Raw genomic sequence first — 27,783 nt, 5'->3', positions numbered from 1 at the left:
CAAGCCAGGATGCCATTGGCTTTCTTGGCCACCTGGGCACACTGCTGGCTCATATTCAGGCGGCTGTCAACCAACACCCCCAGGTCCTTTTCTGCCTGACAGCTTTCCAGCCACTCTTCCCCAAGCCTGTAGCGTTGCATGGGGTTGCTGTGGCCCAAGTGCAGGACCTTGCACTTGGCCTTGTTAAACCTCATACAATTGACCTCAGCCCATTGATCCAGCCTGTCCAGGTCCCTCTGCAGTGCCTTCCTACCCTCAAGCAGATCAACACTCCCACACAACTTGGTGTCATCTGCAAACTTACTGAGGGTGCACTCGATCCCTTCGTCCAGATCATTGATAAAGATATTAAACAGAACTGGCCCCAATACAGAGCCCTGGGGGACACCGCTTGTGACCGGCCGCCAACTGGAGTAAACTCCATTCACCACCACTCTTTGGGCCCGGCAATCCAGCCAATTTTTTACCCAGCAAAGAGTACACCCATCCAAGCCATGAGCAGCCAGTTTCTCCGGGAGAATGCTGTGGGAAAACGTGTCAAAGGCTTTACTGAAGTCTAGATAGACAACACCCACAGCCTCTCCCTCATCTACTAGGCGGGTCACCTTGTCGTAGAAAGGTGATATCATCTATGTGCAGCAGAAGGGAGATGCATGTAGGTCCGGTTACTGGACAGATCCACTCACACTCTGACTCTGAGAGCTACCTGCCAGGCGATGCCATCAGCTGTATCTGGCCTATATGGCCTCTTGAACCAGAAGCAAACTGGCAGTACTTCATGAAAATACAGGTTTGAAAAGTAGCACAAGAGCAGGAAACAGGGGTTAATGAAGAGGTTAGAGTCTCTCAGCCTACCCAGTAAGTCGTGCTATGACTGAAGACATTCTGCTTTATTGCATTTGCAACCTCATCTACACACTGTTGTGTTGCATTGTGTAGAGTGCCACTTCCAAGATCGAAGGAACTCAAATGTCCCTGTTAATCCAGTCAGCAATCTTTCTTTTCCTCGTTACATCCCCACTCTATGTTCTTATAGCACATTTTTCACGCATTTGTGAAACAGCTTTTGTCTTTCTGGCTCCCATAACTGAAAGCCAAATCTATGCCCTAAATTCACCAAGCAATTGTAATACTTTCATTGCTGAAATAGGTCTTTTGACTACATACATTATTTGTGCGCTGGCAGTTCTGATACGTTACTAATATCACCTTAGCTAAAACTATTACTGTCACCAAAATGAACAGTTAAAACTCAGAACATACCCAGAAGTATATGAAAAGAAAAGACATTTTTCTGACTTTGTGTGTGATGACAGCTACATGTGTACTGTTCTTGTAATAAAAAGTAGGTGTTCTATTTCCATACCTGTCTGTAATTTAGGGCATCTAAAAAGACAGAATCTTCAGCAAAGACAACAGATTTACATGGCATGTTGATTCCTAGAGCAAGTGTTGAAGTAGCCGTGACTACCTATAAAATATCAAACATGAGTATATCTATTAGAAATGACAATATCTAATTTAAAAAAACCACCTGTAATATCCAACTTAAATCAACAGGAATTTTACTATCATTTTTCATATAGCTAAACTTTAATCTGATTGATTGAACAGAGCTATGAACATACATGAATTTCACTCTTTAGTGTAGCTCATAGAGCTATTACATATGCATATTAAACTTTTGTATCCTGAAAGTTTATACCACAACTTTTATGGAACACAAATTGAAATAATACTGAAATTTAACACAAATTGAAATATTCTGTGAAGACAGTACAAAATATCATAATCCTACAGAGTTCATTTAACTAAAACACATTCAAGTTGGCTGATGTGGTAAAACACAATAAAAAATGTTTCTATAAATACATTAGCAACAAAAGGAGGGCTAAGGAGAATCTCCATCCTTTATTGGATGTGCGGGGAAACATAGTGACAAAGGATGAGGAAAAGGCTGAGGTACTTAATGCCTTCTTTGCCTCAGTCTTTAATAGTAAGACCAGTTGTTCTCTGGGTACCCAGCCCCCTGAGCTGGAAGACAGGGACGGGGAGCAAAATGAAGCCCCCATAATCCAAGGGGAAATGGTTAGTGACCTGCTACACCACTTAGACACACACAACTCTATGGTGCTGGATGGGATCCACCCAAGGATACTGAGGGAGCTGGCAGAAGTGATCACCAAGCCACTTTCAATCTTTTATCAGCAGTCTTGGCTAACTAGGGAGGTCCCAGTTAACTGGAGATTAGCAAATGTGACACCCATCTACAAGAAGGGCCGGAAGGAGGATCAGGGAAACTACAGGCCTGTCAGCCTGACCTCGGTGCCAGGGAAAGTTATGGAGCAGATCATCTTGAGCGCCATCACACGGCACGTACAGGACAACTAGGTGATCAGGCCCAGTCAGCATGGGTTCATGAAAGGCAGGTCCTGCTTAACTAACCTGACCTCCTTCTGTGACAAGGTGACCCGCTTAGTGGATGAGGGAAAGGCTGTGGATGTTGTTTACCTAGACTTTAGTAAAGCCTTTGACAGCATTTCCCACAGCATTTTCCCACAGAAACTGGCTGCTCATGGCTTGGGTGGGTGTACTGTTCGCTGGGTAAAAAACTGGCTGGATGGCTGGGCCCAAAGAGTTGTAGTGAATGGAGCTAAATCCAGTTGGCAGCCGATCACAAATGGTGTTCCCCAGGGGCTCAGAGAACTGGGGCCTGTTCTCTTTAATATCTTCACCAATGATCTGGACGAGGGGATTGAGTGCACCCTCAGTAAGTTTGCAGATGACACCAAGTTGTGCGGAAGTGTTGATCTGCTTGAGGGTAGGAAGGCTCTGCAGAGGGACCTGGACAGGCTGGATTGATGGGCCAAGGTCAATTGTATGAGGTTTAACAAGGCTGAGTGCTGGATCCTGCGCTTGGGCCATAACAACCCCATGCAATGCTATAGGCTTGGGCAAGAGTGGCTGGAAAGCTGCCAGGCAGAAAAGGACCTGGGGGTGTTGGTTGACAGGCGCCTGAATATGAGCCAGCAGTGTGCCCAGGTGGCCAAGAAGGCCAATAGCATCCTGGCCTGTATCAGAAATAGTGTGGCCAGCAGGACTAGGGAAGGGATTGTCCCCCTGTACTTGGCACTGGTGAGGCTGCACCTTGAATATTGTGTTCAGTTTTGGGCCCCTCACTACAAGAAAGACATTGAAGTGCTGGAGCGCATCCAAAGAAGAGCAACGAAGCTGGTGAAGGGTCTAGAGAACAAGTCCTATGAGGAGCAGCTTAGGGAATGGGGGCTGTTTAGTCTGAAGAAAAGGAGGCTCAGGGGAGACCTTATCGCTCTTATCAGTCTCTTCTCCCAAGTAACAAGTGAAGGACAAGAGGAAATGCCCTCAAGTTGTGCCAGGGGAGGTTTAGACTGGATATTAGGAAAAATTTCTTGAGTCACCATCCCTGGAGGTGTTTAAAAGACGTGTGGACGTGGCGCTTAGGGACGTCCACACGTTTAGTGGTGGTTTAGTGGTGGCCTTGGCAGTGTTAGGTTAATGGTTGCACTCGATGATTTTAAGGGTCTTTTCCAACCTAAATGATTCTATGATATGCTAATCTGAAGGATAGAAACTCTTAGTTAGAAATAAAGTTCTACAGCTATCAGTTCACTTAGTTTTATTTTATTTGTTTGGAAACCTTCATGTCAACATTTTCTAAATGAGCATGACAAAGTCAATGCAATATGTTTTACCACTGGTGAAAGGTACACTATATTTTTTAATTAAATATATGGAGAAACTAAAATGTTAAAAAAAGAACTGATCCCAATTTACCAACCTTGATATATCCCAGCCTGAAAAGCATCTCCACTACTTGTCTTTCCTTGGCGGACATAGATCCATGATGATACCCAATGCCCCTCAGTGCCATCATTTGCTGCAGATAACCTCTTCTCTCAAACCTGAGTCGATGAAAAATCTTCCTCAAAGTCTACAAATAAAAAGAAATGTTAAGTATTAACCACAACCAGGCATTGTTAATGAAAAAAAGTCTTACCTGATAAAGTTCCAAGCACTACAGAGAAATATAGCTGTTTATGATCTTCAGTGAACCTGAAGCCCAAGGTATATAACTGGATGTGTACCATCAGTAGCTTTATTATGAAGACAAACCCAGGCTCTTCAGTACACTTATATATACTATCAGGTTTTTTCACCTTTGCAACAAATGCCATTACAACAATCCCAATTGTCATACCATGCAGCTAGATGCAACCAGACATGGCAAGCTTGCATGTTGATGACTTTCCTACTCAAAGCATGGCCTCATGACCATGTGCTGCATGCCACTATCACAGAACAAATTCCTAAGCAGCTACGTAAAGCTGATACCTTTTTGCTCGTTTGTCATCCCTGCTCAATACCACCATCTCATCTCACCACACAGTTAGAAGCTTCCCTTTCCCAAACTCAGAAATAGCACTGAATTAAGTTTTTTCAGTATTTTCTGAACTTCACTCTACAGCTCAGTGCCATCTGTTCCAAAGTTCAAGCTACTTCTTCACTGCCTTTACCCATGTGCAACTGTGGGAAGCAATGTTCCTTCCATGCTGGCTGACAGCAGTCCAAAAATGCCATTGGGATCCCAAGTGCCCAGGATAAGGAACCATGAGAATTTTCAAGTTTGGTCCCAATACACAGAATTTTCCTCTCTTTCAAGACGTATCACAATAAGCAGAAAGCATTATTGAGACACTTCATCAAAATTTTGAGCACCTTTTCTCTGAATTAAGAGCTATATATCACAATTACTTTTTTTAATTAAAAAAACCCAGCCATTAAGAGACAGCTATATGAACCACAGTCATGCTTCAGGAAGTTTAGACCAGAGGGGATCTCCTGGATCAAGGTCCAGTCACCTACTACTGCTGGAAACCATGTTATATAAATCTCTTTCATAAATTATTCCTTAATTATTTGTATACAAATATATACATTAATATTTCTGATGGACATTGCAGTTTTTCAGTGCTTTTCTTACCTTTTCTTTCCTCAGGGGGCATAAACACATTGAAGAGCATGGAAAATTTTGTTTTGTGGTGACTAGAACTTTTAGAGCCTAAAATCATTTATTATTTAGTATTTTTACAAGATACGAAGGGCTTAAAAATGTTTTGATAAGCACACAAAAGTACCATATAGCCTATGCTGATGACTCAATCAGAAAAATAGGAGTCTGAGATCTGAATCAACATGTAACACAACTGCATTGCTGATAGTTCATGGAAATGAATCCATTGTAGTATACATCCCAGGACTCCTATCACAAGGACAAGTCAATATCTTTTTAAGTGGCAGAACGAAAGTTGTCCATACATCTTAAAAATAAAGTTATCTAAGATTGACACCTGGAATCAAATTTAAATGGAAATATTCAGAATGTTTCATGAAGTCAATGCATACTGTTGTGAAGTACAACTGCATCACACATTATATGCTTTCTATGTATTTATGCACAAATTCATGCATTTTAGACATACAAAACCAAAACTGTGTTTGATAATTATCAGTGAATAAGAAGAAGAACAAGAAGAAGAACAAAGAGACTTACATCTTCATCCACTGCTTTAGGATCAGCATAAGTACACACAGAGGGGATAGCAGTTAGCCTTTTAAGTCTTTTTTCTAACTGTTGTTTTGTAGTCAAAAGAAGTACCATGTTTTCAGTTTTACTGGGGCTCAGCTTTTTGGTATCCCTGTACATAATACACAATTAAAAATATTATTTCTGTAATTAACATACATTTTGCAACTTTAAAATATTCTTTTGGTACTGAAAGACGCAGACATTCCTTTTTAAACTGTAGGCTCAAACATGTAGGTAGATCTGTTAATGTAAATTTACTGATAATGCTAACAGCTTCCTTTTATCATGGCTGGTATGCAAAACAGCAAGTAATTCTGCATGAAGTAGAGAGGAGGAATTATGGTGATATACAAAATGAAGGAAGATGAAGACAGCAACTCTAAGTACCTCATTTAGCAAATTAGTAAGCTAACAAGATTGCACAGTAGAAGAATTAAACATGAAAGAGAAATGTGATGGATTTACTGCTGCTAATGACACGGACTGCAGGAATTTAGAGCAGGATTTGAAGAAGAGAGGAGAGGGAAAACTATTTATTCACAGATTTTCAAGCTACTTCAATGTCTAAATACATGTCTAAATCCCTACTGGATTTTCAAGTTCTCGCTTACTACTATTAAAGTCAGCTAAGTTCATTCTTTCATGATATTATGTCCAAAGAATGCACTGTAAATTGTCATGATTAGGAGGGCAAAACCATGATGCTTTATGTTCCTGACGATCCTGATAAATAGAGACATATTTCATTGCCAAATGCCTTATAAAAATCCATACTCTATGATCACAAAATCGAGAAAATTCAAGGTTAAGGGGGAACCAAATACAGTGCAATCCAAGCAAAAGGCTGACAAATATTCAAAGAACATCTCACCAGCCAGGTGAACCCATACTTCAGAGATGCCATGTATGCCATGCATGCCACTGTAACAAGCCATGGTGAGATTAAACTATGAAAATGTTCTCCCACAGTGGCTGACCCAGCACCAGGGTCAGATGCTACACTGTTCTTAAGAGATGCATGGCAAAAGTTATTGCCTGAAGAAAGAGCTGTTCTGATATCTTGATATCTCAGTAGTGAATTATTCCAAGTTGACCAATCTCATATACTCAGGTCTCTCTCTCTGATTCTTATGTTGTAGTGCCAGCACCTTACACAATGTCAGCAACACTGGTATCTTCCTGCTGCCTGACTATGCATGAGGTACTGCTGATTGATACCTGCCATACAGCTGCTCCTACTGTGTGGGTTGCGAGAGCACAAAGTGGAGCAGGGACTACTATACTGCAAGCTGGAAGAATGTGCTGCAGTAAGGTACATTCCCCAGAAATAAGTTATCACAAAATTATGCTCTGTCATAATATGTAAGCTTTTCAATAATACATAGTTATAATACTTACTGAGGGTTGAATTTTATTAGTGTTTTTTTCACTTTTCTTAGTTCATCCCTTAAACGTTCTTTTTCTCTCTCAGTAGTAGGGTCTTGTTCACTTTTTTGTTTCTTCATCAAATTGAGGAATACATTCCTGGCTGCACATTCCACTGAACCCACGGTAAATCTTAAAGTAAATAATATACAATATACATCAGTTAGGTGAACCTCCTAATAGAGGTTTTATTTATATGTAATACTGTGACAGTAATAGTCAGTGAGTCTTATCAATCTGACAATAGTTAAAATCTAATCATTAGAAGCATATCCCTATTCCATCTCTAAATCATAGTCCACATTCACTTTCAAACTGCTACTATTCCAAAACTGAGTGGTAAAATGTAAAATGGTTCTGCCAATAAATTATCTACAGAAAGTATGCTCAACTCTACCTTTCCCTAAGCTGGACGCTTGGACATACAGATAAAGCAAATTGTAGCTTAAGTCATTTTAATTCTTCTCAATTACCCAGTTGAGAATCAGTGCCTGTCTTTCTTGGTCTTCTACATAGCTGTTCTTCCTCATAGCTTTTTCAGTATTGGACTGTTTGGAGTTTAACTGGGATGAAGACTTCTCCAGCTTCATTCTCAAAAAGTATTTTTTTTTATTCTTGTTGCAGCAGGCAGATTCTGTTAACTAACACCATCCAAGGTGTTGGCAACAGATGGGGTGAGGTTGCATCCTAGTCCATTAGAATATTCACAAGTCATTCAAATTTGGCAGTTACCAAGAACAGGAGCAAAAATTGAAAGACTTTATCCTTTTATCCAGAAAGACCAAATACAGATTTATAAGGCTAGGAGGTAACATCTCCTTAATTTAAGCTTTTCACATCTTCATGACAGATCTCAATAACAGTCATTTGCCATTTACTCTTTTTTTTTCCCTGTTGAAGCTCAGACTGAATGATCTAATTTGTCTCTATCATTGAGTTTATTCAGCCATAAAGAGTACTAAAGTGGTACCAGCCTGTTCTTTTCCTTGGTGGCTCTAAGAAAAGAAAAGCAAACTCTAAGTACTGTTTTTTCCCTACCACCAATGGCTGTGGTAGCAGTTTGGCTTCTACAGCTCTGATACCTGCTCTCTCAGGAGTCTCCATTAATTCCATGCTAACATAACACCATACAGGATGACTGCTTTGCAACATCATTCATCAATAATGGTGTAGGGAGAAAAAGCTTACCAGCACCAATGAAGCATAAATATCAATCTATTACTCCAAGTCACTGTCTACTGCTTGTGAAGGCTACTCATCCCCTTCATCTCCATCACAATTTCTCAGGACTGGGACATTTAACTAGAGAAATTTTTTTTTTTTTTTAATTCTGTATGACTCTTGTTCCTTGTCTGACTACAAAGACACTGGGGAGGTCTACCAAGTGCTGTTATACTACACCTGTGCCTTAAAAGATCCTTAGATAACAGATTTCTGTACCTCATCCCCCAACTTGATACCACTAGGTTCTGCCTCCATGTTCACTGGTCTGGGGTGTCTTCTTGTCTCACCATGATCATTTATCAATTGTCTAGGGATATTCATACTCTACTCGCAGACCCTTGTCAGAGCCATAAGTCACCAAGAATTTCTAAGGACCCATCATTCCAGGGTAGGTGAGAGAAAGGCACTTATCCATCTCCCCTAAGGAGAAGCACCTTGGAACTTCTACTGAGTGCCTCAAAATGATGTTGCAGTTCATATAGCAGCCCTGAAATTATGCCTTATTTGAAGGAATTACAAATATCTAAGAGTCCTTTTGAAAACTGTCGGTTTCAGCTTGAAATCAGCCATAACAATAATTTACAACTGGACTGTCACTGAGAAATAGAAAAAGAAATAATTTACCAGCAACTAGAGTAATTTGAGATGTGCCATTAATACATATATGCACTTTTTGCTTCTTCCTTTCTAGAGTTCTTTCAGAAATGCCTTTTTACCAGCATAAAGCATGTGAGAACTGAAATGGCAGTGAGCATTCTACCCCTAACTATCAAAGTGTCTAATGTAAGGAAGGGCAAGGCTTCATACTGAGATAAGAACACTTTCCATTTTTACATGATTGTTCCTATGTATCATTACAGTGAGAATATGCACTAGACAACTGTTTACTGATAAGCAGCTTCTTTTTATTATTAAGTCCAGCATTGAGGTACATGCCTACTTTACTAATATTAGCAATATCACTGACAATAACGGTATTATCAGTAGGCTCAAAGTTGTGCATGTTTGATGTTATGTAATTACATCTCACATATATGCAAAACAGGTTGATTGATGCATGTCACTGGATGTAAGATGAGACTGTTAGAGGCTATGCAGTGGAACCATCACCATGTAACAAATGCACACATTAATAGAACCTCATTCCATCCTTTTCCCTAGCAAATCTGCCCCTACATAAACCATTTGCACCTCTAAATAAACAGCATACACTTGCCACAAGTTTTACTGACTACACTGGGGCAAAGCAACTGAGAATCTGACTCTCATTTTAATGTGATTCAGTTTCTTGTCATTTTCTCAGACATCATGCATGGATTCTACCCTTTCCACACAGTAACTAATGCTCCCAGTTTTGCTTCAGCTAAACCTTTAGTGCCATAAAGATACATGGGTTGATAGAGCTTGTAGGCCTTTACTTTGTATGTTTTAAACCAAAGGATATGGCATTTGCCAAGCCATATCAATGCTTATCTCTAAAAGCCATTTTTCTGAATATAGGCAATACACATATAACACATGAAATGTAAATACTTACATAAAAAATATGGCAGGCAACTTATCCATCTCATGTAATTTATCCACAAAGCTTGCAAAACGCTTCCACTTTTCCTGTTCTGAGCAATCCACAGGTTTTGGCTTAAGGTGCTCCAGTAGCTCATTCACCTGACCAAAGTAGTATTATTGTGGAGAATTTAATGGCAGAAACTTCTGGCCAGAGGCTAACAAATATGAAGACTCTGTTTTTCTGTGTCAAATTCTATCAGCTCAATTTGTTTAAATCATTCAGAACCACACATAGCCACATATGGTTTACAGATTAAAAGGTCTGCAAGTTATCAGCTGACTTTGGTAAGAGCTCAGAATGCAAATTCTTGTAGCATTCACGGCTACCATCACTGTGCAAATAATAAAAGTATCGCTAACATACTGATTATGATATATTTTCACATTTAAGTGTCATATTTCAAGAAATTTGTTTTTTCCCCCCAGATATTCTTTATTTTTTCCTTGTTGTCGATTCACCACCTCCTCATATTCCTTTTTATGATAGGTGGCCTCCAGTCAAGGACTTGATTTTCTGCTCATTGCTTTAATTTCTATCTTTTACATGGAAACATACATACTGTCTGTGGTTACACAGAAGGTTTCAAATGAGCAGCAAAAAAGAGGTAGACTAAAAAAGTAGAGCAATGGTACAATACTCTCACTAATTGTAGGAGGTACCTAAAGGAATCAGGAATTGAAATCTCACAGCAGTATCAGAAGTCTGATTCCCAGAGAAGCTTGTGAAAACATCACTTTGAAAATGCTTACGGAAATGCCACAAATATTAGCGCTTATCTTTCAAGTACACCAACAGTTAAACCTAATAAATAATAATTATGGCAGGAGAAACTCCCATAATTATATTATTACATCTAATTATTATTTTAAAGATGTACACAATCTTAAGAAAGTGCCCTGTAACAACTGTTACCTTCTGTCTTTGGCCAAGCACAATCCATCTGCTTAGTTCTTTCTTCAGTTCCTGTTCATATTTCCTCACATCTGCCTTTTTTATTACTACTTTATTCTTGAAAGAGACAAACTCCTCAGGATCTAGCTCCTGGAAAACAACATTAAGATAAAACATTGCAGTACTTTGTTACCTATTTATTTTCATATATGTTGCCCACGCCATGTATACACACCTGTGCCCTTGGCCACTCTTGCCATACTTTTACCATTGTGTCATAAAGCTGGATGCTCTCTCGTGGAGACAGAGAAAGATCTGAAGGAATACCATAGTTCTCAATCTGCAAGGAGTTTAAACAAAAGAAAAATAAAGGAATCATTTTGATGGAATCCATGTTGCCTAAATGTAACAGTTGCTAAACAATGTTGACACCAGTATTATGCTTACATGACTGACTGTTAATGCAGCACATGGATGACAATGTTCAATGATAAAATCACTGCCCTTTAGAGAACACACATACTTCTCCAGATCATTGTATCTTTCTTCATACAAGACTGTGAAGAGACAAAAATGCTGTCATGATGCACTTGGTTGTTTTAAAAAGCAAGTACTTAATCCTGCAAGATTTGTTTTTGTTTAAAAGAAAACCCAAAACAAAATATGCTTAAGTTCACACACCATGATTAAAGTTTTTGCAGAAATAGCATTAAAATTTATTTCTTAGTTACAAAATATTCTGATACACACCTAGTCTAACACGATATGATTTCCTTTGTTCTTGTACTTTAGATTTCACTTTACATTTTCTTGTAAAGTTCTTTTCAGAGTTTGTAGACCTTCCTTCTATTGTATTCTCAGCACGTTGCCAATACCTTTTCACAGATTGTAACCACCTACAGTGCAAGAACAAAATAAAAATAAGAGTTGTAAAAAATATTTTAAGAAAATTGCTACAGCTATAATAGATGAATTACTACAATCTGCTCAATTTCTCCTATAGAATTTCCAGTCCCCCTCTCACCATCTCCAGTGAAATCTTCTCCAGCTTATCCCAGGGTGCAAATAAAAAAACGTGAAATAGCACCATTATATATATATAAATATAGTGCAGGTGTCTTCTCTGATTGATGATGGGCAAGTGTGCTTATCGGGCTTTGGCAATTCAAACAGGTGTAAAAGCCTCCTATATTCCTCTGCCCAGCTCAATTATGGGGTCTGAAGGAATAGTAGTGCCTGTTCTCATTACAGAGTTAAGAGTTACAGTATTGTTTTGTGTCAACTGGGGGAGTAAGGGTAGCATAATACATATAACAATATAACTCCAAATCAGTTGCCTCCCAATAGTAATTGACCTCTCTATTGAAAACAGCTCATATACAATTTAAATATGCTCTTGTGAGCAAGAAAATTCCACACGTACTCAGTTAGGTGTTCTGGGTTACTGACAGTAGCAGAGAGGGCCAAAAACGGACACCGAATTGTTACCAGAAGATGCTCCCAAACCTCTGCTCCAATTTCACCGCCAAGACAATGGACCTAAGTTTTTGGGAAAAAGGATTAAAAGAAAAGAAGTCTTCCTTATCAAAGTGCGCCCATAACAGGAATTGGTTTGTGTTTTGCAAAAATCAAAAGTTTGGCAAGATCAGTACTGAATAATTCTTATCTTGCAGCAAATGACCATGAGATCCAAATCAAATGTCCAGTAAATCCCTCTCCAGACTTCACTGGATAGCAAATTAGTCTAAATTCCAATATTACATTCACTGTCTGTACCCTAGATACTCACTGGCATCATTAGCAATTAATTCTATATAAAAGAAAGAATATCATAGGATTTTTAAATTTAGCAAGATTAATCATTGACTTTTTCCCTGGAAAAACTGACAAATACCGTATGATGTGATTCTGTGTATGATCCCAGTCTGGTATGCTCTATTTGTGGCACTGAGACTACAGTGGTGGCTTTTAGTTTTTCAGTTGACTGGCTTGACAGAAATAAAGGAAGTTCCTGGTACCTTTGACTTAATTGTATGTCCTCTTGAGGACAAACAAGAGTTTTAAGTTCTTTGGAGTACATAAACATTATCAGTGAACAGGAAAAAGTAAGTAAGTCTGAAATAGTATTTCTGAAAGTTGTTTTTTTACCACTAATAATATATGTAATGAAAAATTGAGTCACTGGCATTTTTCCTCAAGATTTTTCATGTATTTGTTAAATTAGTTACTATTAAAAGATGCCTACCTCATCAAAAATAACATATTGTATCCGTTTGGTCCATTTCTGGCAACGAGGAGACAGCATCAAGATTTCTAAACATTGAGGCACCGTCACTAGTATCTAAGAAGAAAGGTTTGTGAAGCATTATTTTCAAGTAAACTGACTAATCAACTACAAGTAGATTCTATATTTAAAAAGCATTTAAAAATATGTAAGTATTTGATTTCACGGTAAGCAAGAATGAATGAATGATTTGTCACTCCTATCTTCAAGAAGGGCAAGAAAGAGGACCCAGGAAACCACAGGCTGGTCAGCCTCACCTCAATCCCTGGGAAGGTGATGGAGCAACTAATCCTGGAAGTCATTTCCAAGCTCATGGAGAACAAGAAAATCATCAGGAGTATTCAGCATGAATTCACCGAGGGGAAGTCATGCTTGACCAGCCTTGACCTACTTCTATGATGAAATGACTGGCTTGGTAGATGACAGGAGAGCAGTGGATATTGTCTTCAGTAAGGCTTTCAACAATGTCTCCCATAAGATCCTCACAGACAAGCTGTTGGAAGTATGGGCCAGATGAGCAGATAGTGAAGTGGACTGAAAACTGGTTGGAAGGCTGGGCCCAGAGGCTGGTGATTAGTGGTACAAAGCCTAGCTGGAGACCAGTAACTAGTGGTGTACCCCAGGGGTCAATAGTGGGTCTGATCCTGTTTAACATCTTCATTAATGACCTGGATGATGGGGAAAAGTGTACCCTCAGCAGGTTTGCTGATGACACCAAACTGGGAGGAGTGGCTGATATGCCAGAGGGTGATGCTGCAATCCAGAGGGACCTAGATAGGCTGGAGAAATGGGCTGACAGGAACCTCATGAAGTTCAACAGACAGATGTGCAAAGTCCTGTACCTGGGGAGGAACAACCCTGTGCACCAGTGTATGCTGGGGGCCATCCAGCTGGGAAGCAGCTCTGCAGAAAAGGACCCAAGGGTCCCGGTGGACACCAAGTTGAACAGGCGGCACCAATGTGCCCTTGTGGCAAAGAAGGCTAATGGTATCCTGGGCTGCATTAGGAGGAGTGCTGCCAGCAAATCAAGGCAGGGGATCCTTCCCCTCTACTCAGCACTGATAAGGCCACACCTGGAGTCCTGTGTCCCGTTCTGGGCTCCTCACTACAAGAGAGACCAACCTAGTGGCCTTCTATGATGGAGTGACTACATCAGTGACAAGGGAAGAGCTACTGATGTATTCTATCTGGACTTCTGTAAGGCATCTGCTGTATGCTGGGAAACAAAGGATTTTAATGTTTTTTCCTTTAATCAGAGCAAGTAATCAACTGCATGTCCTTTAAGGAGGAATAGGTAAGGTTGTATGCCATGGACTGAAAGTTTCTGGTAAGCAGTACAGGTATGCTTAGATTTTTCCTGAGCTTTGTATTTAGTAATAGCACAATTGTTAGAATTAGAATTAACATTTTCAGAAGCCAGATGGAATACAGAAGTCATTATTATTATGTGTTAAAACACCCATAAAAATATACCTGAGAATTCATGACATCATTGCGATAATCTCGCGTGAAGACTCCACACACTACTAATCCATCTGGAAGTTTCTTGGTGAATCGACTGTATATAGTTCCCACCACTTGGTTTACAAGGGCCTTAAATAAAGCAGGTCATTAACAAAACTAGACAGTGTATGTCTAAAGGCATATGATATTCCCAGACTTATAAAAGCATTCAATTTTGGCAGTGATACTAATGTACTAGACTATAATGTACTATGTAATGTACTATTAAGTCTAGACTGTCAACAATGTTAAGTTTAAAAAGATAGGGTACTTGACTTTCAATTACACTCAAATGCTTTCAAAGAAATTTAGTGTTGTATAAAGTGAGTTATACACTGTTAATTCTGTATTTTAATTATTTTCAAAGCAGTTAAAAATAGACCACATTCTACTGCATCTACAAGCACTTTAATGATCTCAAAGTCCTGGGGCTGCAGGTATTTCTGCAGCCAGAAATGTATTTCTGTACATTTCTGCACCCAACTGATATTCAAATGTAAAGATGATTTTGATGCCCAGCCCGAGTATAACCACAAAAAAATTGATTTTACTTATAGAAAACAATCCATAGAGATTGTTATTGAATAACAGCACATGTAATTCAATATCCACAAATTTTATTACTGAACATTAAAATAAGTTTTGGAAGAAATCAAAACATTATGCCTCAGCACTTGAGTCAGTTTTTAACTATCAGGATAGAACTCTCATTAAAAATATCCCACTGCCTAGAGTTTCATAGATTTTCTCTTGAAGCATCTAATGGTGAACTCAATTAGAAAAAGACAGCTTGACTTGCTTGGTCTTTATTCTGTTCTAATATTACTTTCATCATGTTGGTAGGCTTTTGGTACTCTCACCATTTACTTAACATGCTACTTATAGCGTTTTTCTATGTATTAGTGTTTCTGACTTTAAGTTAGCTATACAGATATTAATAGACAAAAACTATACATGAGCTTAAATATTTTGAAGATTTTTTTGTAAACATGCTGTTTCTAACAAGTGTAAATGTAAAACAGAATGTAAAGATTCTATTTCTAATAAAAAAAAAATCAACTAAATCTGTGTAACAAGTTACCCCAAATGGTTTCAGAATCATACTGAGAAATACCATAGTCATACATACAAGAATACGTAGTAGGATGCAGCCTTACCTTTGTAGGAGCAACATACACAACTACTCCATCATTGCTTGTTTTCAGAACTTTTTCCATGCAATAGTATGATGCATATGTTTTTCCTGATGAAGTGGGAGCGACAATCACTGCAGACTCATTATTATCTACAGCATCAAGAAGTTCTCTCTAAGAGAAAAGCAGCTACTTATGTCAAAATGTATTGTTATGAAGTTCTTAATGAGTAAACCAGCTCTTCCTGTGAAAACATCTCTTATTTCTGCATGTAGACTTTATACACAGATTTTAGACTACAGACAGTTAGAGTTAAACTAGCCATTTTATGACTGTATTCTTTTCTCTTAAACTGTTAGTGGAAAAAAAATGGAACTACAAATTATAACTGGTCTATTTCAATTATTTGGTCTGAGATACTGATACCAGAACATTCTGAATCCAAACCTGGACATTTTCAAATTAAAAAATAAAACCAGTTAACTCAGCAATGTATAATATAGTTCCAAAAACTTCATTGTTTTAGACAAGGCAGTATTTTTTCTTGCATTATAACAGTTACATCAATACTGTCCAAATCTCTCTCTTGCTCCGAGCATACAGTGTTTATTAATCTTTTTTCTTCCCTATTATTGTCTTCCCCCATGCTCTCTCACCTTACATAGGTCTGTGAAAGGATTGGGGAAGTGGTACAGGAAAGGAAACAGAAATAGTACTAACACTATCTTTATCAGCACATACACCAAGTTCCAAGTTGCTTTTCAAGCAAGTGACTGTTTTGCAGATATGGACATGCAAAGTAGCAAATTCAGCTGGCCTCCCCAGTCCAATAATAACAAAAATCTGTTAAGACTTACTCCGCTTTAGACAGAAAAGTTATTTGTCAACTTATACTATGAGTAATTCTTTAGGGACAAATGAGCAGAGGATGAAAAGTCAGAGATTATCCAAATGGGGCGTTACCACCATCAAATACGGTAATAAGCAATGAAATCCCATGGATTCGGCATTTCTTATGTTGAATTCCTTGGGCCAAGCTCTCTGTAGAAAAGCTCTCAGTGTAGAAAGAACACGGAATACAGTCTGAAATGATCTACTGAATTTGTTAAACTTGTTAAAAAACTAAATTTTTTAAACAACACTATTTTTGACAAGTAGTATAATAATGTGTATTTTTAAATGGAAAAAATAAATTAAAAAAAAAAAAAAATCAAAGATCATTTCCATTAACTTTGTGCAAAAATTTTGTGTCTCATTACCTGCCATGTGTCTGGTATGAAATGTTGCACTCGGGGATCTGGATCATTTCTCTCTTCTCTGAGCAAGTAATAATCCATGTATTGTAGCTGAAAGCGAGCTGGACCCACTTTGATAGCATAGTTGCTTATATTCTGATCATTACTTTCTCCTGTCTAAAAGGTCAAATGAAAATTCAAGTTGATTTGAAAGCTAGCAAGAGATCAAGAAAATGGCACATCTTCTGCTCTGCGAGCTTCGGAAAACATACAAAAGTGCAGGTGATTTATAAATAATTTCTTGCAGAAATCTACACCATATAGCCTTATGTCAGGGTTATGCTTGTATCTCTTCAAAGGAGACTATGTTCTAAAAATAATATGTCTTCCATAGCCGGTGGTGGTGTTGGTGTTGTTTTTGTTGACAGAAGAGCTAAGAAAACTGGCTAGCAGGCAAAGCTCAGCCTCTTCAAGATATTGCCTGCCAGAGCCTTCTCATTCTATATTTATGTCTCTTTTCTTCAGCCTGCCCTGACCCCTTGTGCAATGAATCACAGCTGCAAAAGGAAATTCAATATAAAGACTGAGTGTGATCCCAAATTTTGGAAAGCATTGTATTTTTAATGAATGCCTGTATACCCTAAGACATACCAAATTTAATGTTCATGGACACGTCTGGTTACAACATCTGATCCTGAAAGCTGTATAGAAAAGCATTACATGTTACAACATACACCAGAAGATCAGAAAATCACATAATAATTTAGGTTGTCAGGGATGTCTGGATGTCAATTAATCCAACTCACTGCCAGAAGCAGGTGCAATTAGATCAGGTCACTCAGGGCTGTGTTCAGCAGAGTTTTTACTATCTCCAAGGATGGAGATGTCACAACTTCTTCAATTTCTTGAAAGAAATATTTTCAGTTATTCTTGAAAATTTCAGTTATTCCTAAAATTTCCCCAACTTTGCAAAGGTAATAATCCGAAACAAGCAGCTGCAAAAGCAAAAGTAGGTCCCAAATGCATTGACTGATCTAGAGCCCTTCTGAGCAAGACATTAAACTTGCCCTCATATCCCTTCTACCACCACAAACCTTTACAACAGACCTTTCGAGATCCTCCGATCCTACAATTATACTTCCTGAAATGTAATATACTTTATTTGGCGCACCAAACACCCTTACAATAACGATGTAGCCAAAAGCAATCAACCATCGTACACCAGTTGAATTCACATAGAAAAAGAGACAAATAATTCCCACTCTTCAAGGGAAGAAAATTTCTTACAAAACATCACTTCCTCCCTCACCTGTTAGTCCTGATCCTCAAGGAAGGATGATAAACACTTTGCAGAAATAAGCTTCCAAAAATTCCTAACTCTACTTTGCCTGAAAAATGAGACACTGAAGTGATTGATACTGGTTTTACAGTTCACTGTAAACTTCCTTCCTTTTGCTATTGATTCCATATTCTGCAGGCTGTGAGTTTTATCCTCCCTCTTCTGCCTGAGAGCCACTTCAGCATCCCCTCTCCCTACTAACATCCCATCTACACACTGCTCTTAACATTAAATCAGCCAGTGGGCAGGTTGCTAACATGCAGAAAAGCATAAGGTAAATCCTTAGAGAAATTATTTCAGAGCCAAATTCAGCGTAGCTACTGGTGGTCTCAGCTGTGCTAGCAAGGACAAGCAATTCAGTATCTGAAACTGTTTCCTTCAGAGGTGATCAGTAATACCATAACAACAAACAGAACAGTTTTCATCCACCTCTGCAGTCTCAAAGATTTCCTTTTCTGAAGTAGCACATTTGGGCCTGTTAGAGAGCAGGTGCTCATCACTTAGCTTTTAACAGTTATTTTTAACATGCAGAGTTCAGCTGATGTGATGAATTGAGCAGCAGGTACCTCTCAGAGATGTCTAAGGCCTCAGGCAGACATAACTAGAGCAAATTAATCCTGATGCATATTCCAAAGGGTACCTTTGCAGCCATATAAAGTTCTGTTTACTAAAGGGGAAGTGGCCTATTGTGCTAGCTAGCCCTCACATCAAGCAGAGAATGTAGCCATGGAACTAAAGAAGATTAATATCTGAAGCAAAAATAGACAGTTCCAAATCTTATGGCACAATACAAAATAAATTAAGCTCAATATAGATCTTCCACACCCTATTCAATGCTTAAGAAAACACTGTTGATATTCAGCTACAGATCCAGTTACAGTAGAATCATGACAGTCTATAAAGTTACCTCGTCAGATAGAGAGCATGCCAAATTCTCAAATCCAAGAAGTCTTAGATATCTGGTCAGCTTTTGTAGATGTGGTTTCTCCAAAAGATCTTGATATTTTTCAAGGAGGATATGAATTCTCCTCATGACTTGAACAGCTTTGCTTAAATCTTTAGATTTGTTACCTTTGAAAAAAAAGCCTACAGTTATTTGAGAGCCGATTGTATCATTGGGAGTCTTCTAATATTAGGTATTTTTAGAACAGACCTTACCCATCCAACCACATTTTATCACAATTCAAAAATGAATTTTATTTAAAGACAACTAGATGAAGACAACCCACACTCCTGTGACCTCTACAAGGAGTGCCACTGAAGACCGAGCACCCAAATAATTCTGCTTCTGCACGCTCAGCTATAAAAGGGAGTCATACATCTGACATCTACACAATAACACTGAGCTCCCCCATTTCACCTTCCTGACCCGCACATTTGTTACTCAATCTTATTAGCAACATATTTCACTCCAATGTTTTCAACTTTCCTCAACATGTTTAGAGCAGTGTGTGTTTGGACCCTCCTGGCTGAGGGTATAGACTGAACAAGTTAATTCTGGTGAAATAGGAGGCCACTAACCATGGTAGCACAGGTTTCTGTGCAAATCATCATCAGACTGTGAGCTAGCCACCTCAGCTAATTAAACAATCCACTGCAATATAGATACAATTTAGTGTGCAAGATATATACAAGAAAAAAAATTATTTATGTATGCAATGTTTACAAAGCAAAACGGGAAAACAGCTACAATCTAATTTCATTGGATACTTTACAGCTGACTCAAAGGATCTTGAAATTGCAAAAGGGGACCAGAGCCTGTTAATACTTAAAAACACCTTTCATGCTCCGGAAACAGGGCTGTATTTACACGTCTTTATTCCAGCTGAGAATCTCCAAAGTCACTCACTCTCTTGGTTAAAGGGAGTGGAAGTTGAATACTGAACATGAATTTGGCTATCATACCTTGCTCTCTGCAGTGTTCCTTCCACACTCCTAAACAGGCAGACAGTCCTGTCATTTCTATGCTGAGCTTCACAGATTTACTTTTAAGGGTCTTGAGAAACTTCTCCAATTTATTTATTCCAACAGTCACATTTGCTTTTATTTCCTCTTCAGTTGGTTTACACAAGACTTTCCATTGCTCCTGTTCTTTCTTTTCCTCTTTAATTTTTAGTCGCCTGTTGTTTTCCTCTGCAATTGTTTCTGCTTTACTTTTCTATCCAATAAAATGAAGATATTTAGAACCAAGCATCACCGTGTGCAAGCATCATCTAAAAAAAGTTAATCCATAAGCTCAATCACAGCAGGTACATTATAGGTTTCAATTCATCTGTGTGATGCATTGTGTTTTGGGAATTGTTTAAAATAGTACTTTATTTTGAAGGAGACATAATTTCTGAATCCCAATATATATTGCTTGAAAGAGCTTCCCTAAGCTTCATTTTAAGTCAGTATAAAGCTTCACAAGTAGTATAAAAAAGCACAAATGTGGAAAAATAAAATAGCAGATGTCTGAAAGTTAAATTTCAAGCTTTTATTTTATATATGGGTAATAGTAATTCTGATCATATTGAGATGCTTTTCAATAAGTTAAATAAAATTAAGAGTTCAACCTTACTTGAAGTTAACAAAGTTATTTTATATACAGACTATTACAGGTAATTCAAGAGGCCATAATCTGTAATCCATAGTACAGTTTATTATGAAATATTACTCAAATTACTATTGCTCATTATAGTTCATGAGCATGCAAGCATATGCTACATACCCTGTGATGTCTGACAATGTTCACATAGTTAGGATTAATTGCAATATCTACAGGATCTTTCATAGAGAATGTTTCCAAATAGTAATTCCAAATAATAGAGAATTATTCCAAATAACTGAATAATGCTTTATCCAGTATTTCTCAATAGTTTCTTAAAGTAAAATTAAATTAATGGACTCCAGTTTCCTTCACTCCACATTATAATACTGGCCATGAGCCAAAACCTATCAGCCCTTACAGAGTTCATATTTATTAATTTTTTTATTTACTTGTGCCTGTTAAAATATAATCACTCATCAGTATTTCTAACTAGGAACAAAAATACTTTTGCCAATTAGCTAATTAAATTTGAAGTACAAAAGCAATTTAAATTTCTTCAACTGAGAACTACTACTGCATTCAGAATTTAAAGCTTGAGCTGTAGCACTTGCATAGTAGAAATCCTCTCCTGGATAATAGAAAAAAGATTTGGAAAGAGCAGCTTGACTATACTCACATGCTTTTTTTGTGTCTTTTTGACAGCAGCATCAGCATTCCCTGACACATCTGCTCGATGTACAATAAGTTTTGAAGTGGCGTCTTCCAAAGTGCTTCCATAAAACTGATGAAAAGTCTGTAACTTTTGTATTTGTCTCCTTTCTTTCGGATCTTTGGATTTTGCTGCAAATAAAGGTAATCGATTAAAAAACACTCTGATAGAATTCCAGCCTAATTTATTCCCAAGAAAAGATACCTGGATAATGAATAAATTTCCTAAAAATTCCTCATTGACCTAAAGGCCAAAATCACATTTTGAAAGGTGCTGGCTACTAAGACTCACTGAAATCCAACAGTACTTTTAATTATCTGAGAGATAGGCAATAGACTCAAATTCAAACTACTTTAGGCACACATTAAAAATACTGGAAAACTTAACAAGCAGGATGCCTGGAAAGAAATTACAACTGTTTGAGCAAAATGCCTAGGCTTCTCACACAGTCCATGAAAATAGGAAGGTGTCTTCCAAAGGCATTTCAGATGATCAGAAAGAGACCTCTTCCCCATGAAAACAAGACTCTGTCATCAGAACATAAATAAATAAAGCTGCTGGAAGAACACTTATGCTAGCCAATGGAAGATACTGAACTGAGCACATGGATACTTCCACACTCAAGCCTAGGTATTTCTCTCTGCCCTAAAATCAAAACAATGAGTCAGTTTCTGAGTGTGAAGACCCATCTCAATAGATCTTTCTGTTTTTCAGAAGAAAGACTGAGATGACACATGCTAGCATTCAGAGGATTCATGCAAGGCACGGGACAGAGAGGGCCCTTTCTTCAGCTGGAGTGGACATAAACCTTCAACTCCAACATTATGGAAGGTGCTCTAGCTACTGTTATGCATGTTATGCTCTCCAAACTTCCCATTGAAATCACAGTGCACGGAATAATGCAAAAAATCATCCAGTCAGAAAGATGAGCAGATGGAGCCCTGGTTTCATAAGTCAAGTGGTGCAAATACCCACTCAGGAAACAACATTTCAAATTCACTGAATGAAAACCATAAGCAACACTGGAAGTACCAACAGTAATCCATGATTTCTCAGCTCCTGGTAGGTTTTTCACAGTTTAATCCACTGTATGATGCAATAGATGATAGCAACATCTTTGAGAGAAAGTTTTGTGTACTTGCTGGTACATACAGTATTGTATACTTCGTTTCATGTAAATATGCAAATCTAAGATCAAACCTAAGTCCATGGTTTGTTTTCCTTAGTATCTCAAACTGGAAAAAACTTACAGGAAACTGTGATGCATAACATCAAGAATTATGATACAAACAACTTTTGTTTACTTCTGTGCTGGTTTTAGTGGGATAGAGTTAATTTTCTTCATAGTAGCTAGTATGGGGCTATGTTTTGGATTTGTGCTGGAAACAGTGTTGATAACACAGGGATGTTTTAGTTTCTGCTGAGCAGTGCTTACACAGAGTCAAGGCCTTTTCTGCTTCTCACCCCACCCCACCAGCGAGGAGGCTGGGGGTGCACAAGAAGCTGGGAGGGGACACGGCTGGGACAGCTGACCCCAACTGACCAAAGGGATATTCCATACCATATGATGTCATGCTCAGCATAGAAAGCTGGGGGAAGAAGAAGGAAGCAGGGGATGTTTGGAGTGATGGTGTTTGTCTTCCCAAGTAACCGTTATGTGTGAGGGAGCCCTGCTTTCCTGGAGATGGCTGAACACCTGCCTGCCAATGGGAAGTAGTGAATGAATTCTTTGTTTTGCTTTGTTTGCATGCGCAGCTTTTGCTTTACCTATTAAACTGTCTATCTCAACCCACGGGTTTTCTCACTTTTACTCTTCTGATTCTCTCCCCCATCCCACTGGGGGGGAGCGAGCAAGTGGCTGTGGGGGGCTCGGTTGCTGGCTGGGATTAAACCACAACAACTTCTTTTACTTCTCATTTTAATTCTGTTCTCAAAAGATAAGATTGGCTATGCATGCACTGTGCAAACATCTGAGCAGATTTTGCACATGTATGGATGTGCTTACCAAGCATTATTCAAACTATATATTTAAACATTAAACTGCACATGTACAGACAGTTTGCTTATATAAACCTGTGAAGCATTTCGCAAGCAAAAGGGAACGTATCATGAACATCTGACCATAAGTGCTCATTCTGTTATACTCATTAGACTTATTTAAGATAATACACAATGCATACACATAATGCACAGGCACATCAGTTTAAGTATAATTTCACTATTGCAGTAGCTCTAGCTTGGTAACTATTTATACAGCTGCAAATATTTTCTAAAATGAGAAGTCCTTCTCCAAAACCACGATAACCTTTACAATACTGTCCTAGCCAACAGACACATGGTCTTTGTGTTAGTTTTTCTTACCATCAGCGTTGCATCGCACTCGCTCATATTCCTCAGTCAAAGGTCTGCCAGAATGCCAGTGATGAAGCTCATCAAACTCCTTGTATTTAATAAAAGAAGTAAGTGCAGGATCATTGCTGAAATATACAAACATTAAACAGAGCAGAACTTAAAAGTGTTTTCTAGCATCTCTAATGAAACATTCAAAACATTAAAAAACCTGGATATTTATTAAAACACAATTTTACTGTGGCAGAAAAGCAACGTAGGGTTTAATTCTACTCCAAATATCCCAATGTCAAAATAGCCTCAGTTTTTCATAAAGAATTACTAACAAACAAAGTAAACCCCCATTTTTTCACTTTTTTTCATACAGATTAATCACAGAATGCAATGCAACTACATAATTTGCACACTGGCTAAAAAATAGTAATTGCGCAGCACAGAACCCACTGCCACAAGTAGCAGAGCAAATGTAAAGGATAATCTCTTACTTTTTTTTTTTTTTTCAGTATTTTTATTTCATGTTTTTCTTCTCCTGAAATCAATGAGCTTTGCAATTTAGGATAAGGCCTTTCAAATACAAACTGTACATTTAGAAAAACAGTTCCGGAATGTAGAGTAAGAAACAAAGACTATAATGCAAACAAGCAACAGTATGAGAAAATATGGATATATTGACTCTTATCTGAACTTCCTGTTAACGTTTACACCAGTACATGTAAATGTGAAATTTTACCCAGTCATAGCAAAAGCACTTCTACATTTGTACAGATTGATCATAATATGGATGCAAAGTGCAGGGGAGCAGAAAATAAGCGCATATAATGTTATGTCATTAGAATAAAACTCATATATGTACCTTTCTAAAACAGGTAGGTCTTTCAAAACATCCCCAGCATAATCTTCAACAAGATCAGATTTCACTGAGATTAGTCCAATGTTAGGAATTTCTTCTTTGTAGTCTTTACAGTGTAAAAAATAATTAATATTGTTTAATTAAGAATATATATAATTGCATATCATACTTGCAAATTCTTTCAAGTTACATTATAAATGAAATTCTATAAAGTAAAATTTGCTAAAAGTAAGCAGCAGTTGACTAGTTCCCCTTTTCCTGTTTCTTCTCAAGCATGGGAAGAAGAATGAAGCAGACATCATTACTGCTTCTGAACAGATATTCTCATAATCCATTTTAGACCCCTACGCTAATTTTTTGAATACTACAACCCATTCCATCTCACAGCCATCTACTTTCCTGCACTGATTCCATAAAGACCACAGTCTCCTAAATATGCACTTTCAACTGCACTTACATTAGATGACTAAAGATGACATTTAACATTGTGCATCCTTCCCATGTTTGAAGTCTAGCCACAACTTCAGTCTTCAAGGTCTCCAAAGGAGGTACAGAAATAGGCAACACAAATGCTGTGCCAGAAGATGCCTTAATATCCCACAGACAACAAAGAAACTGTCTTTTTTTTGCCCACTAGAGCCCACTTTGCCCGCTTGATGTCTTTGAAACCAGCTGAAGAACACTCACAAACTTAAGTAGAATTATATTCCAGTCTTTACTGAATTTCTTACCTACTGTCTCTTCTAAAGATCCATACAATTTGATAGGTTTGAAACAAACATTTGGAAGGGTGTAACAAAACTGGTTCTCAAGAAATGTCAGATATCAGGCAAAAATCTCTACCTACTCCTTTCAGATATTCAGAACAGGTCTTGTAAGTGAGGGAGGAAAAATAATCTCTGAGCCAAGTATGCACTTCCCAGTTATGGGCTATTAAACAGGATGATGGTGTAATTTAAGACACTTACAGGCAAGTCACACTTCTACAACATTCAAGGATTGCAATGTGAGCTACAGTGATGGCTGGACTCTCTACCGTTATGGCAACAATTCTGTATTTCACTTAATTTGCTGCTCCCATGCCCAGTACCTGCATAACCCTATGTCAATATATACAAAGATGTTCTTCAGAGACAGTCCTCCTGCAGCATAAGTTACTTTAATTATGAGTAATTATTATGCTTTTTACTATTATTTGTATTACACTAATCATAATGTCTTTTACAATACATGCAATAGATATGGGCTAGCAATCATGAACTAAACCTAATTCCTACTGAAATCAATAACAATACTTGTGCTGTCTACAGTGGAGCCAGAATTTCACCTATAAGGCTGGTCAGACTTATTTTGGCATCAGCTGCAAGTTTTGCTAGTGGGTTGAAAGGAAGGAGGAGAGGATTCATAAAGCATCGATGAGATTTGTGATCAGGATAAAATCAGATCACTACTCCTAGACCTTTTAGTGATAGTAATGAAGATCATGCTTCTAACTCTCTAATTTGTGGAGTTGTCAGTACCTCTAAATAATGTCTGTTCCTGTTCAAGAAATAGTTGGGAGGTCTTTCGTATTGGGAAAGCATCTCCAAAACTGTATTTCACAGCCAATTTTGTTACAGTGTCCCATAAGCATTGGTATTCATTCTCCATTTCTTTCCCCAATTCCTTTTTGAACTCTAATCCTGCGCAGGAGGGAAGAAAGAAAAAAAAAAAAAAGACGACCTTTAAAATTAAAAGTTTCCTCAAACAGAACCTACCTATTCACCTATGCAGAGCATCAGGCACAAAGACTTCAGTCCTACCCAAGGTCTTTGGTCATTAGAACAAATTAGGACAGAATGTCGTACCTTCACAGGTTTTAATAGCCCACGGTATAAGTAAATGTACTGAGAAGATGTATTTTGGAAAGAACACCAGATTTAGACTGTCTGTGGAAGTCTGCAAGCTCCACAGCTAAAGAAATTTCTCTCACCTTCACCTCCTGCAGGGTAGGATCTTGGATTGAGAATTTTCTTTTTAGTGCCAAATAATAGGTATCATTATAAAAATAAATGTTTCGTATTCCTAATTTATATTTCCTTTAAAAATTCCTCTACACTTGCTTTACTGAGGTACATACAGGACATCTTGTGACTAGATTCATAAAGAAAGTGTTCTGGTTTACTATCAGATGGACTCATGCAGAGGATTTCAGGTAAGCAGAATTACTCTGAAAGAACATTTGCTACAAATCTTTTTCCATACTTTCTTGCTCTGTCAGCTTTTGTAACTTTTTCTGAATCTTAACACATCTGATGTTCTTAAAGCTCCAGCTCCCAAATTCATGTATTTATAAGACAATATATGATTTTGTCTGAATCAATCTCATCTGAAATTAAAAATATTATCCAATGTCACAGTAACATTAGGGACAGAATCTAGTTTCCATTATGACTGTGTTGCACTAAGACAAATGAAATTAATAGAAAACTGGCTAAAAACCAAACAGTTGAGCATACCCAATAACAGCGACACAGAGCTCTTACTACCTATGCTACATCACTCTTCCTTTGCATAAGTACGGGTAACACATTGAAGATATGACATGGTAAAGTATTCTGAATGAGTACTGGTGAAAGACACTTTCACATGTGATTTTCTATACTTGGCTATAGAAAAGTTTCCCTATTATTCCATGAAATCTATCCATTAATATATAGGTAATTAGAAAATTGTGCTCATTTCTGCTTGTACAAGCAGTTTCATTCTCATTTTGCAGTTTAATAAAGTTAGAAATGTAAGAAAGCAAACTGTTCAACAAAATACCTTCATTGTATTCGACCTCATAGTAATGTGCAAGATTTGCGAGCAGTGAGTCATCATTTAAGTCAGGCAGGTAAGTTAAATCCAATTTCCAATCATTTGTATCAGTTAGCTGCGTCAGAGCAAAATGCATACACAACTGTTGCTGTTAAAATAAAGCACACAATTAATTCTTATGGAGCACCTTTTCACGTGGAGGGATCAAAGCATCTCCAAAGCAAGGTTAACTACCCCAGATTTTATTGACATGAAAAACAACACACTGGTACTTGACTTCTTTGTAATCAGGAAACTGCCTTCACTGTTCTACTTCACT

At 37.9% G+C, this 27,783-nt stretch overlaps 1 protein-coding gene across 1 annotated transcript in view; it reads right to left on the bottom strand.

Moving 5' to 3' along the window:
• DDX60 (DExD/H-box helicase 60) overlaps positions 1-27,783 on the bottom strand; it is a 47,555-nt gene that overhangs the window by 13,122 nt on the left and 6,650 nt on the right. Inside the window, exons 8-28 of the mRNA XM_075500340.1 lie at positions 27,471-27,612; positions 26,186-26,347; positions 24,669-24,771; positions 23,828-23,943; positions 21,434-21,585; positions 20,133-20,385; positions 19,135-19,298; positions 16,913-17,065; positions 15,678-15,827; positions 14,491-14,610; positions 12,979-13,074; positions 12,157-12,272; positions 11,484-11,629; positions 11,181-11,290; positions 10,969-11,073; positions 10,755-10,883; positions 9,813-9,940; positions 7,025-7,183; positions 5,591-5,735; positions 3,818-3,970; positions 1,367-1,471 (exon numbers count right to left, since the gene is read on the bottom strand). Coding sequence (XP_075356455.1) covers positions 1,367-1,471; positions 3,818-3,970; positions 5,591-5,735; positions 7,025-7,183; positions 9,813-9,940; positions 10,755-10,883; positions 10,969-11,073; positions 11,181-11,290; positions 11,484-11,629; positions 12,157-12,272; positions 12,979-13,074; positions 14,491-14,610; positions 15,678-15,827; positions 16,913-17,065; positions 19,135-19,298; positions 20,133-20,385; positions 21,434-21,585; positions 23,828-23,943; positions 24,669-24,771; positions 26,186-26,347; positions 27,471-27,612 — 2,907 coding nt within the window. The remainder of the gene's footprint in view (positions 1-1,366; positions 1,472-3,817; positions 3,971-5,590; positions 5,736-7,024; positions 7,184-9,812; positions 9,941-10,754; positions 10,884-10,968; positions 11,074-11,180; positions 11,291-11,483; positions 11,630-12,156; positions 12,273-12,978; positions 13,075-14,490; positions 14,611-15,677; positions 15,828-16,912; positions 17,066-19,134; positions 19,299-20,132; positions 20,386-21,433; positions 21,586-23,827; positions 23,944-24,668; positions 24,772-26,185; positions 26,348-27,470; positions 27,613-27,783) is intronic.

Source organism: Mycteria americana, chromosome 4 (genome assembly GCF_035582795.1).
Source record: "Mycteria americana isolate JAX WOST 10 ecotype Jacksonville Zoo and Gardens chromosome 4, USCA_MyAme_1.0, whole genome shotgun sequence".
NCBI lineage: Eukaryota > Metazoa > Chordata > Aves > Ciconiiformes > Ciconiidae > Mycteria > Mycteria americana.
This window is presented reverse-complemented; position numbering and strand designations above follow the sequence as displayed.